This window comes from Malaclemys terrapin, chromosome 4, assembly GCF_027887155.1.
Source record: "Malaclemys terrapin pileata isolate rMalTer1 chromosome 4, rMalTer1.hap1, whole genome shotgun sequence".
In the NCBI taxonomy this organism is placed as follows: domain Eukaryota; kingdom Metazoa; phylum Chordata; order Testudines; family Emydidae; genus Malaclemys; species Malaclemys terrapin.
Window position 1 is genome coordinate 43,376,772 of NC_071508.1, and position 12,547 is coordinate 43,389,318.

General features: G+C 38.8%; 1 protein-coding gene across 7 annotated transcripts in view; it reads left to right on the top strand.

Moving 5' to 3' along the window:
- Positions 1–12,547, top strand: part of AP2A2 (adaptor related protein complex 2 subunit alpha 2) — a 98,677-nt gene extending 86,130 nt beyond the window's left edge. For all 7 annotated transcript variants that reach the window (XM_054027980.1, XM_054027982.1, XM_054027983.1 and 4 more), the window contains 5 exons: positions 1,302–1,425; positions 5,924–6,040; positions 6,247–6,316; positions 7,991–8,125; positions 9,304–12,547. In XM_054027980.1, coding sequence (XP_053883955.1) covers positions 1,302–1,425; positions 5,924–6,040; positions 6,247–6,316; positions 7,991–8,125; positions 9,304–9,381 — 524 coding nt within the window. In that variant the 3' untranslated portion in view covers positions 9,382–12,547. The remainder of the gene's footprint in view (positions 1–1,301; positions 1,426–5,923; positions 6,041–6,246; positions 6,317–7,990; positions 8,126–9,303) is intronic.

A 12,547-nucleotide genomic window follows, 5' to 3' on the forward strand; every position in this document is an offset into this window, starting at 1 on the left:
ATAATGGATGAAGAGATCTTGGCATCAATACAAAGACTTCCAAATGGAAAATCACTAGGTTGCGATGGAATACTGGCTGAATTGTTAAAGTATAGTGGATGAAGACTTAAAAGCCCAGTCAGAGGTAATGAAGAATATATTTAAGACAGGAGAATTGCCAGAATACTTCAGAACCTTACATATCCAAACTGAAAAAAAGACCAGTGCTATGGATTGTAAGGACTACAGAACAATCGCATGCCTCTAAGGTATGTCTACACTGGGGAGAAAAGAAAAAACAAAACCCATGGCAGTGAGTCTGGGTATACAGATGCTATATACCCTGAGGGTATGTCTACACTGCAATGTAAATCGGGTCTTTGGGCCCCGGGCTTGTGAACATGGTGTTTCCAAGCCTGCACTTGAGTATCTACACTGTATTGTAAACCTGGTCTTACAATTGCTTGATCTGGGTCTTACATCCATGCTGCAAAATTACAGGGTTTGGACCTGAGTTACAGTGGGGTTCAGGCTCTGATCCGCCCACCTAACAGAGTCCTAGGTCCCGGCTCCTGAGTCCTTGCTGACCCAAGTCAAAGTGATTTGTGTGTGGATGGAAGGGGAGCTTGGCATCAAACCTGTGTCAGAGCCTTGGCTAAGTGTGCTGTGTAGTTCTATTTCTAAATATTTTTGTGAGTTGTTCAAGACCTAATACAAGGAAAGATAGATAAGGAAAGAAATGGCCAACAATACTGCTTCAGACATGGAAAGGGCATGATGAACACCATTATGAACTTTAATCTCATATTAGAAAGATCATTTGAAATGGGGGACACAGTATAGTTGTGTTTTATTGACTTCCAAAAAGCATTTGACAGAATCTACAACTACAAATTACTCCATATATTAAGATCTGTAGGGATTGATGGATACAAAATGTGAATAAAATTGAATATCACTAGCAGTTCAGAATTACCATCTACAGCGTATAAGACTTGTTTGGACATCTTATGTTTGCATACATTGCATGCACTCAATACAGTGTTTAATATTGCAAGGGTTACTAGCAAAAATTGTCTCTTACTATCTTGAATCTGTATATTGGTATGGTGCTTGAAAAATTATCCACATAACATCTAGTTAATATTGTGTTTCACAGGGACATTTTAACTTACTGGTGAAAGTTGGTTGTTCCCTCCCCTCCCTTCAGTGGCCAATTTCTCCATACGAAGATGTAAATCTATATTTAAAGTCAATGGTAATGATTAAAAGCACAATCATTTTTTTTTTTCTGTGAATTGGTTTCCTTAACAACCTCTCACGCCTGAACCTGCAAACAAAACCAGTGGATCCGACAGTGGATGGGGGCGCTCAGGTGCAGCAAGTTGTGAATATTGAGTGCATATCAGACTTCATGGAAGCTCCAATCCTAAACATTCAATTCAGGTAAAAGGGGTGTTTTGTTTTTGTTTGGTGTTGAAGTAAAGCTTAGCATAGACATGGACTTCGGCTTAGACTTCTGAATCTGAAAATGCATTGGAAGCACAGAAAAATTAAAAGGTACTCTGGACAGAGGAATTGCCTGAGGGCTTGTTCTAACAAGTTGCTAAAGGCCTTCAATTTAGAGAGACAAGGTGGGAGATGTGATACCTTTTATTGGATCATCAGCTGTGGGTGAAAGACAAGCTTTTGAGCTACACAAAACTCTTTTTCAGGTCTGGAAAAGGCACTCAGTGTCACAACTAAATACAAAGTGGAAGAAGACTGTTTAGCATAAATAGTTAACACATACCCAAAAGACCATTCAACATGAAGTGGCTTGCTAAGGCCTCTCCAAAAAAGAAGGGTTAGTGGGTTACAGATTGTTGTAAAATGCTGTGAATCTTTAAAGGTACTGCACAAGTTTCCTCCGAGGACAAGGACTGAGGGGGTAGATATGGAAAGATCATTTTGTGAGATGTTTGCCCACAGGTGATACAGTGTTTGTCTTTTATCATTTTTTCTGAGAGGGCCTATTTGAGAGCATAGAGATTGTCTGGTTTCACCCACATCGTTGTTATTGGGGCACATTATGCACTGGATAAAGTATACCACATGTTGTGATAGGTTTGTGTAGGACCCAAGGATTTTGAAAGGTGTGCTTGGGGAGGGAGGAGGGGGTATTGATCATCGTAGCAGTGGAGATATGGATATGTCTGCAGGTTTTGCATGTGTTATGGCAGGGTGGGGTGCCACTTCGAGTTCCAGAGTCCTGGTCTGGAGGGAACTTGCTACTCATAATGAGCTTGGTGAGGATGGGAGATTTGTTTTGAAGGCCAGAAAAGTAGGTTTGGAAGAGATTTCTTTCAGTGTGTGGTCCACACACTTGATCGTTACATTGATTGCTTCTGGAAAAAAAATGACTGTGAAATCCTTAACAAAAATCACATCCATCACAATCACTCCACCACCAATAGGACAGCAATACAGTCCCTGAAAACCAACCCCAAGACAAAGGGGTCCCATCATACTTCTCAACAGTGATAACTGTCAGCGAGGCCAACGAACAACTCTTCGACACCACCTACTACAAAGAACTTGAAGACCCCACACCACAATTCATCCAGGAATGTAAGGATATCATACAATCCTTCCCCAAACAACTCCAAAAGAAACTCTACAACCTCATCCCCCACGAATTTACTCCAGGGACCTCACAGGGTCCCAGAACTAGGCTCAAGCCTGAGCCTGAATGTTTACACTACAATTAAACCGCTGCTTAGTCAGAGTCAAATGACATAGGCTACATCTACACTACAGGGGGGAAGTCGATTTAAGATACGCAAATTCAGCTACGTGAATAGTGTAGCTGAATTCGACGTATCGCAGCCGACTTACCCCGCTGTGAGGACGGCGGCAAAATCGACCTCTGCAGCTTCCTGTCGACGGCGCTTACTCCCACCTTCGCTGGTGGAGTAAGAGCGTCGATTCGGGGATTGATTGTCGCGTCCCCACGGGACGCAATAAATCGATCCCCGAGAGGTCGATTTCTACCCGCCGATTCAGGCGGGTAGTGTAGACCTAGCCATAGGCTAACCGTGGCTTTTTAATTCCAGTGTAGACATATCCTCTGAGTACCTTTCCCAGAACTGAAAAAGAGCTCTGTGTAGCTCAAAACCTTGTCTCTTTCACCAACAGACATCGGTCCAAGAAAATATATTACCTCACCCACCTTGTCTCTCTAATATCGTGGGACCAACACAGCTACAACAATACTGTATTCAACTCAAATAGTCATTCTTTGGAACAACATAGTAGGTAAACTCTAACTGAACAGGTGACCATAGTTCTCACTTATCTTTCCATTTTATTCAATAAGGTTGAACTCCAGATTGCTATGCAGTACAAAAAGGAAGTTTCCCTACATGAAAATTGTAGATTAACTTGTTGTCCAGAAACATTTTCATGATACAATGGAATTTTTTTAATTAGTTTTCTACAGTGCTTATAGCCAATACGTATGCTCCCAGGATATTCCAATGAAAATCTAAAAGTGAAACTTAGTAGAAGCTATCTACTATTTTTCAGGGTCCAAGCTGAGTCAAATGCAAAACAGTGAACAGGCAACATGAACTGTAAAGTAAATTCAGTTTTAATAATTCCTTGACTTGTCCAAGGTGATGGTTCTTAATATAAATGAGTGTGTGATAAACTTGATTAACCTGAGTGTCAGTTTAAGAGTTACCCTGAAATGACTATATGCAGTTAATTAATTGAGATGCTGGCTGCGAGGAGTTTCTTAATAAAGGAGGGTGTAGGAGTCTCTCCTCATCTAAGTGTGTAATCTTCATATAAGCCAATATCAAAGCAAGAAGGCATATTATAGGTGAGTATTTTGACTCAGGCTTTCCACATTTCTTAGAGCGTCTGTTTAAAAAATACAAAACAAAAACTTTTATCATCAGAACTGTTGGAGGGGGAGATTTAAACCTGTGGCCTCTCACATCTTGAATGCTGTGAAATTTTCTTAGGCAATATATCCTATTCACAGTTTTTAGTATTTAAGAAGAATGTTAAAGATGCCTAGAAAAGAAATGCACATGGTAACAATGTTTAGATGGCTGTTTTAGGCAAATTGTCCAAATAAAGAATAGACATTGTTCAGTCATGCCTACTTAGTAATTTAAACATTAAGATTATCAGCCTTATAAAGGCGAGATGCTAACTTTGCATTGTGTTGATCTAAAATGGTGGTATTTTGCATTGGTTTATTTATTTCCATCGAAATAAATCTGTTCCCCTTCTTGTAGTTTATAGTGAGATTGTACCTTTTGGAATGTCTGTATGCATGTTTCCTCTAAAGTGTAAACCTGATTTAATGATTTACCTAATGATTATTTTTATACAGGTTTGCTATTGTTTTATTCATTCTGTTGCTGTGGATGAAAATTAACATTTTTACATGTAGAAAGCCAGAGTTTTAAAATAAGCAGTAACAGATACTACTACTGCTGTTTACTTCGCTTTTTCCCCATTACAGTTGGTCTTAATGCATGGGAGGCTGCAGTTATGAGTCCATTCTCAATGTTTATTTGGTTGGCATTATCTATAATGTCAGCACTCTAAATGTGAACTTATACTCCAATAAGAATTCCATGAATCTGAACTGAAGTGTTGATGCATTTAACTATTTCTGCCTTCATACGCATCTAAAATGAGTTATTCCTAAACTTTTCTCATAAGAACAACTGCTTATGTTTTCTCCCACATATTGCCCCTCCGAAAAAGAGTTTATAATCAATAGTCTGAGTCTAAAGTATATTTACTTCAGAATTCTTTGTATTCTCTGTGAAATAGTGAATGGCCCTTTGATAAGGCAATATAATTTATGCTATCTGGAGTGGCTCACAACTGAGAATGCCGACCTCAGGGCAGACTGGCAAAAGCTGGGCAGACACCCCAAACCGGTGGTATGTTCTATAATTCAATTTCACCAACTCAGTAACAAATGTCAACTCCTAGATCACTGTAACAGTTCTACCATAGAGGCACAGACAGTCCCCTTGGGTTCTCCAGTCTCTTGCCACACTGGCAAGCTGGTCTTAGTGATAAACAGTCATCACAAAATATTCAGGTTGCTTCCAGTCCCAGGAGATCTGTCACTTACCCCAGATCCATTTTTACCTTAGACCTCATGCCAAAGACAACACCTGCAGTCAATCCTGTAATTAACTAAAGGTTTATTAACTAGGAAAAAGAAATGATTTATTTACAGGTTAAAACAAGCAAGCATGGAAACACAAATGAGTTTCACCATTTAATGTCTTTAGGGCTGAACCCAGGTTGACGCTGGGGATCTGTTTTTGTTTCTTAGCTCCAGCCCTTGAGAGTCCAAACAGCAAAGATAAAAAATTTTCATGTCATCTGTTTTTATTTACCTCTTCCAACATTCAAATTCATGGGCGGAGGCCTTTTGCACATACTTGTCGACGGGTGGATGAGGCAGTTAAAGCTTTTGTTCTGTGATGGCCTACTTAATTTTTGATAGCCCTTCTGGGTGGGCAGTGGGAGCCACTATTCCCATCTGAATTCACACGTTCAAAGCAGGCATTTTTATAATTATAAAACACTTGCGTTTTACCTTGCAGCATGGAATACAGACATTACAAGTGAGATTAATGCATACAGCAATTTTACAATCATTTCATAGCTTCTAAGCAGTAAATACATTCTTATAAGACTAATACTTGTTTTGAACAAAACTAACATTTCGGAGAAATGCTTTGGTTTCCAGCTATGAGTTTCAGTTCTTAGCTAACACCCATGGCCTTGGCCAGAGCTGGCACTTGGTTTACCAGCGTCACAGTATCTTTCAGTGTTTCACTTTTTTTCTTAAATAAGTTCTGAAATACAGTCTGTAATTCATCATAACTTGTACCACATTTTCTCTTTGTTCTTCATGCAGATATGGGGGAACATTTCAAAATATTTCAGTAAAACTACCGATCACACTGAACAAATTTTTCCAACCTACGGAGATGGCCTCTCAAGATTTCTTCCAGCGTTGGAAACAACTGAGCAAGTAAGATTTGAACCTAGATTGTAAATTTCTCAGTGAAAGGGCTATGTTGAATAATACCTAGCTTAGTGGTGCTTCATTTCCGATTGAGGCTTGTGAGAGCCACTTCAATATAAGTAAATACTACTGTTGAACTTCAGCACTCTACCAGCTATGCTCTTGTGTTATATGTTTTTATAGCATGATACTAACTTGTATGTTTCTCACAGTCCTCAGCAAGAAATGCAGAACATCTTTAAAGCAAAGCATCCAATGGATACAGAGATCACAAAGGCAAAGGTAGGTAACAGTGTGGTATTTTAACAGATGAATTTCAGATTTGGAGCAGTGGCATTAATAAATGTAATGATTCTATTGATGCTGATATTTTATTATGTCCCTCTTTTTTTCTTCGGGGCATTTGGGTCATGCTGCTTAGGCACGAACACATTGCAAATTAGTCAGTGAGGTAGTTGCACTTAGCAGTATGGAAATATCTGTAGGATTTACATAGGGGTTAATCCAATTTGGTTTATTTCTAAGAGTTCTGGGCCTTGTTGTGAAGAACCTTGAAGTGGTTTATACTGAAATGTGAACTTCATTCATTAAATTGAATTGGAGGGAATTTCGAAGTCTACTCTCTACTAGAGCTACTAAAAAAAAAAAAATACATTTTGAAAATATTTTTCATGTAATTGTTTCCTTTTTGTCAAAATGTTTTGACTAAATCTACCTGGTCAAAAAGCAGGGTGAAAACTGACTCTTTGTTGACATTGTGAAATTAGAAAACTTTCAACCAGCCCCTCCTTTTTTACCATTCAAACCCAGTTTATCGCTCAACTGTTTGCTATTATACTTGTGTATATATCATGAAATCTTATTAGCGTGATTAAATATTCCAGTGAAAACTTTACTGCATGCCATCTGGCAACTGGAGTTAAAATCTGGCTAATCATCAGATAGGATGACTAATATCGGTTAGCCGCTTACCCCTGCTCTACTCTGGGGGGAGAGGAGGGGATCAACCTAAGATAAGCAACTTCAGCTACGAGAATAGTGTAGCTGATGTTGACGTATCTTAGGTTGACTTACCTTGCGTCCTCACAGCGCGGGGTCGACTGCCGCTGCTCCCCCGTCGACTCCGCTTCTACCTCTCGCCGCAGTGGAGTACAGGAGTCGACAGCAGAGCGATCGGGGATCGATTTATCATGTCAACGCAATGAATCGATCCCCAATAGATCAGTCACTACCCGCTGATCCAGCAGGTAGTGTAGACGTACCCTTAGTATGGGAGGTTTCTCAATGAGGCAGTTTTTGGCCACTCTAGTTCAGTGTCCCTTCAGAGTACATCCATTTTTATAACGTTTGGAAAGAAAACATAACTGACTGACTGGTTTCCTTTGTATCCTTTCTGAAGAGCTTACAATTTAAATAAACAAACAAGCCAAAGGACAGGGGAAAGGGCTAGAGCATAAAAGTAGAGTGATCAGTATGACAGCAACAGGCATCATGTTCCATTCTTTTGTGGATGGGGTTTAGTTAAGAGGTGATTAAATGGAAAGACAGTGAAAGGGAGAGGGGCTAGGAGAAATGGAGCAGGTGAGGAGGAGGAGAGGAAGGTATGAGGGACAGGTGTGGAGGAAGGACTTAAGTGTTTGAATCCAGAGAACTCAGACCCCTCATCCTATTATAAGTGTTGCTACTACTTGGAGTGCCAAACAAGTTTATCTTAAAAGTTCAGGTTGTGGTATAGTGGTAGTGTTAAGATGTCAGAATTCTTATACTACTATTGATGCTTTAAAACTTATTTTCAGAGCTAAGAAGTTCCCTGCTTATTTAACTAAATCAATTACCTGGTGACCGTGATCAGGTGAATAGGCTGTTTCATGAGCATTCTTGGACACTTTTTGTACTTTTGTCTTCCTGTCCCTGCACTCTCTAAACAAAGTCTCTTTTTTGGGTTTTCTTTGATAGATCATTGGCTTTGGCTCTGCCCTCCTTGAAGAGGTAGATCCCAACCCTGCTAATTTTGTTGGTGCTGGTATAATACACACAAAAACTACTCAGATTGGGTGTTTGCTGCGTCTTGAACCCAACCTTCAGGCACAGGTACCTGCTTTTGTATTTGCAAATTAAATAGAAGTGCTGGTTTACAGAAACGGAATAAAACTGATCTTACCAATGCGTTTGACTAAACATACCTTGTGTGTTTAGTAAAAATAACTTGCAGTAGAAGTAGTTATATGATGTCTCAGACTCAGTTGTCAATGTCAATAAACCCCAAATAGGTTGAAAACGGAGGCAGCTGTTCTGGCTTTGGCTTTCAGCAGGCTACTTTTCAGCTTTCCAAAGGCCTCTGCTGTTTCGCATGCTCACATATTGTGTTACTCTGAGATACTTCCCTGGAAAATATTCCATCCTATCATCAAACTACAACTCCCCTTATTGTGCAGAGGACACTAAATTAATCTTAATAGTCTTTTGTATTTGTTTGATACCCCCTTGAAAGTTAAAAACTTCTTACTAAATTTTCCCTTCAACATCTTAGAAAAAAATGATTTTTTTTTGCCTCATCTGTTTCTAAATGAACGAAACATAGCTCTGTTTTGTTTACTACTTTGTGAACCAGCAGCGGAAGGATGCAAATCTGTAGGAATAGTGTTTGCTACAATTGTAAAATCAAAGGGACTGCACATGATGGCTGAGTTTTATATTTCCTGGTGATATTAGAGTTGAAGAAAATCCATGTTTTGGGGGGTTGTGTTGGTTCGCAGTGGGAATGAAATGTATTGCTTGAGAATCCTGGTTTCGTTTACAAATCTCTGCTTCCCAATTTAATGGGGTTAGTGAGAATGCCTTTAGTAGCTCAGAAGCAATTCCTCCTCTTCCTGCTGCTGATCACTTAACGGGCTTTCAAGGATTGTCCATATTTCAGCACCAAGGTATGGTAGCAGAAATTTGAAATTTCTACAGAGGTAGTTAAGCAGGAAAATCTATTTATTTTAGAGTACAGTTAGATCTGGGCAAAGCCCAGGGGGAAAAGTACATTAAACACCTTCAGAACTCAGAGGACCTGTCCCCGCAGACTTTAAATATTTTTTTGTACCTGAATAAAGTTATCAGTGTCTCACATGAAATTTACTAGCCATTGCTCATATCACGACCAAGAGGCACCTGTACTGCTTTGTTCCTTAATCTGTATGCTTTTTCTGATAAGTCCATCTAAATGCAGACATGTTTTACTGTTGTCTTTATAATACATAGATTTCTTATGTGCTCTCTTTCAGATGTATAGACTCACACTACGAACAAGTAAAGAAACCGTATCTCAGAGATTATGTGAACTGCTGTCAGAACAGTTTTAATAGTAACAAGATCAGTCCAGTTTTGTTTCTCCATTTCTGCCATAGTTGTCCTCATCCTGCTGCAAATAAATGTCTTGTACATCAGTGTCTGAGTACTGCAACATTACCCACCACCAACTCCCAGCCTTAAAAGGACTTATCCCTTTCATATGAAATTAAGGATATAAAATGTACGGTATAAAATGACTTCTAGATATAAAAAAATCATGGCTTTTTAGCTTATGCTATATAAAGGATGGGAGCGATGTCTATCTTAATTGTGCTCTATTTTTTGTGTTTAAGAAGTTGGGCTTTTTAAAATTTAACTAAAGGGAAATGAGCTTAGGCAAGTGTGATAACTGAGTATTCTCATTGAAATGCCACTGTAAATTGCTGGTAGCATGGTGCTTTAGTGCCTTTACTAAGTGCACCTTTCTGCTTTGAGCTAAAAGAAACCAAATGTAATGGCCAGTGAGCTTAATTCATATGTTTGCTGAAGGTCAGATTGACCAATCTGCAAGAAATTGATCCGACACTTCGGTTCTGGATTAAGATTGTCAGAAGTGATGTGACTGGTTGACTGAACTCATGAGTGAAGTTTCTGAAAGGTTTTGGCACCAAGTTTGTGATGGGTAGAGAGGACAGATTCCAGGGTATGTTTTAAAATCTTGTTGTTCAGTCAGAGCACTGCCATATCACACAGGCAAATATATTGCTTAGTCAGTGTAGCATTAATATTCAGTTGACTTCTAGTGCACATGTAAATTTTTCAGGACCAAATTTTTCAAAAGATTAATATTCTCAACATCCCCCTTTACACTAGCTTTGAGTTCAGTTTTTCTCCTTTTTGCAACACAGGATGCAGGAGGAAATTTTTTTTGCTTAGCAGTTATTTATAATTCAATTGAGGAAGAGGGGATGTAAGAAATCCAAAATGGATTGTATGAAATGTCCTTCAGAGTCAATATTGGGTCATTCGTCTATACACGTCTGTTTTTTCATCTTGAGGAAAGCAATACCTTAACTAGTCTTGGTTTTCCTGTTCTTAGTCAAATGGAGCAACTGAGGATAGGAAGGTTTCTCTGTTCCCTGTCAGATTGTTCCTTGGTAATGTTGATTACCTAATTAACACTGCATCAGTCATGGAGAGCAGGTTATGATTACATGATGCTGCAACACAAAAAGAGAGGGTGGGGAGAAATCATCCTATCTGATCCTCAAGGCACAATATGTCCATTTGACTTTTTAAAAAATGAAGTACAAGATCTAATTTTAGACAATATTTTCTCAGATAACATTTATTGTTTAATCATGTGACCAAATTGCTGGGCAATGAACAATTAATACTTGTACAATTCCTTCTCTGCACTGCCGAGAAGAATAGTAGTGGTGAAAAGAATCTCCTACAGTCATGTCAGGTATGTGTGTTGGTTTCTTTTGAAGTTGGGAGTAGAAAGGCTATAACGTTCAGCTTTTACAGTGGTTTTCCTGACTCTATGCATTAATAGCTCATTGTTCTACAAGAGCAAAGATTTGCATCTCCTCTGAAGAAATCAATTAAACATAATTATCTTGTTTACATCCTTCAGACTTTTAGATGCACCAAAGGTTACCTAAGCAGATCAAGCTCTGCTGTTAAGACAGGCTGGGAATTAGCAGCTATCAACAGTAGGGATGTGTGGGACAGATTAAATACAAAGGAGCATGTCTGCCAACACTGGAGTCACAAGTTACAAGCAATCTCTCATATTCAGACTGTAAAATTTCTCTCTGAGACCATATATATCTCGTTAAGACCTACTGTCTTATAGTATGGACATCTGTAACCAAGCACACCCTTATTGTGATGGCTTGAGATGCAGTACTAGTAAGATGTTGGAACTGCACACTAAATAAGGCTTCTGTTGACATGCAGCACAATGCACTTGTGAGGAATTGGATGCTGCATGACTAAACATGCCTTGTGACTTCTTACTTTTTAGATGACTCAGGCAATGGAACTGGATAGATATTAACTTGGTTCAGTCAAGGGCCAGTGATGTATTTTGAATGCAAGTTGAAAATGAAAGACCAAATCCTTCAAAAGTGACTAGTGATTGTGGATACCACAATTTTTGGGTGTCTGTTGAGATCGCTTACAGGGGCCAGATTTTCTGACAGTGTTGAGCACCCTCCGTCTGAAAATCAGGCCCCTTTAGGGAGTCCCAATTTGGGCACCAACAAATCACTAGCCATTCTTTAAAACCTTTGACGTCTCCTACAAACAAGTTTGGCTAGGTAAACTGAAGTACTGTACTGAACTACCTTCTGAATTTGGCAATTAAAAATAACGGGCAGTAACTAGGGCCAATGAAGTCCCAAATGACCCTTAGTTGGGGGGTGGAGGGGTGTCCCAAATAAGTCCTTTTTAATGGGCACATTTTTGTACCCTTGGAATCTGTGCTGTTGTGTGATATATTATAAAACATTGAGATGTTAAACCATGCTATGTTAAAGTGAGTGCTGCAGCAGATGCAAGGAGAGAGCTGCTATTTCATTCTTCCAAATCCCATTGTACATCTGTCCCTTTGGAAATACAGATCCTATATCTTCATTAAAGGACACCTGAGACACTGTTTTTTGTGTACTGTTTTAGTTCACTTTGCTTTGGTTCAAGTTGTGGTGAATTGTGTATTAAATGTGGGGAGGAGGAGGAAGAAGGATTAATAAATGTCTTAGAATGTTGGATGTATTTAAAAAAAAAGAGTAATCAAGCTTTATTCAAATGTCCGCAATTCTGTATTTGATGAGATGGTTCAGAGCGCCACACTAGCAGTGTTGTGAACAAAACTAAAGACAAATATTGTTTGCTTTGTGAAATGATGGTTGGACATTACCAAAGTGATTGTATCCTCTCTCAAGCAGTTTATGCAGTGAAAACAGTATTATTGTTCAAAGTACAGTATTAGGCATTGACACATAAAAATAACTGAACAACAGGACAGATTATTGTGCACTTTTTGATCTACACTCCAATGTGTAACATTTATGGTGATCATTTCATTTGTATAAATCAAAAGAAAATTCTGACAAATTGGAGGATTTTCTTTATTATGACTATATAGAAGATTGAAAAGAAATAAATGCATCAAAAGAACTGTTACCTTGAAACAAAAAATAAATGGTTAGAACAGTAACCTAATACATT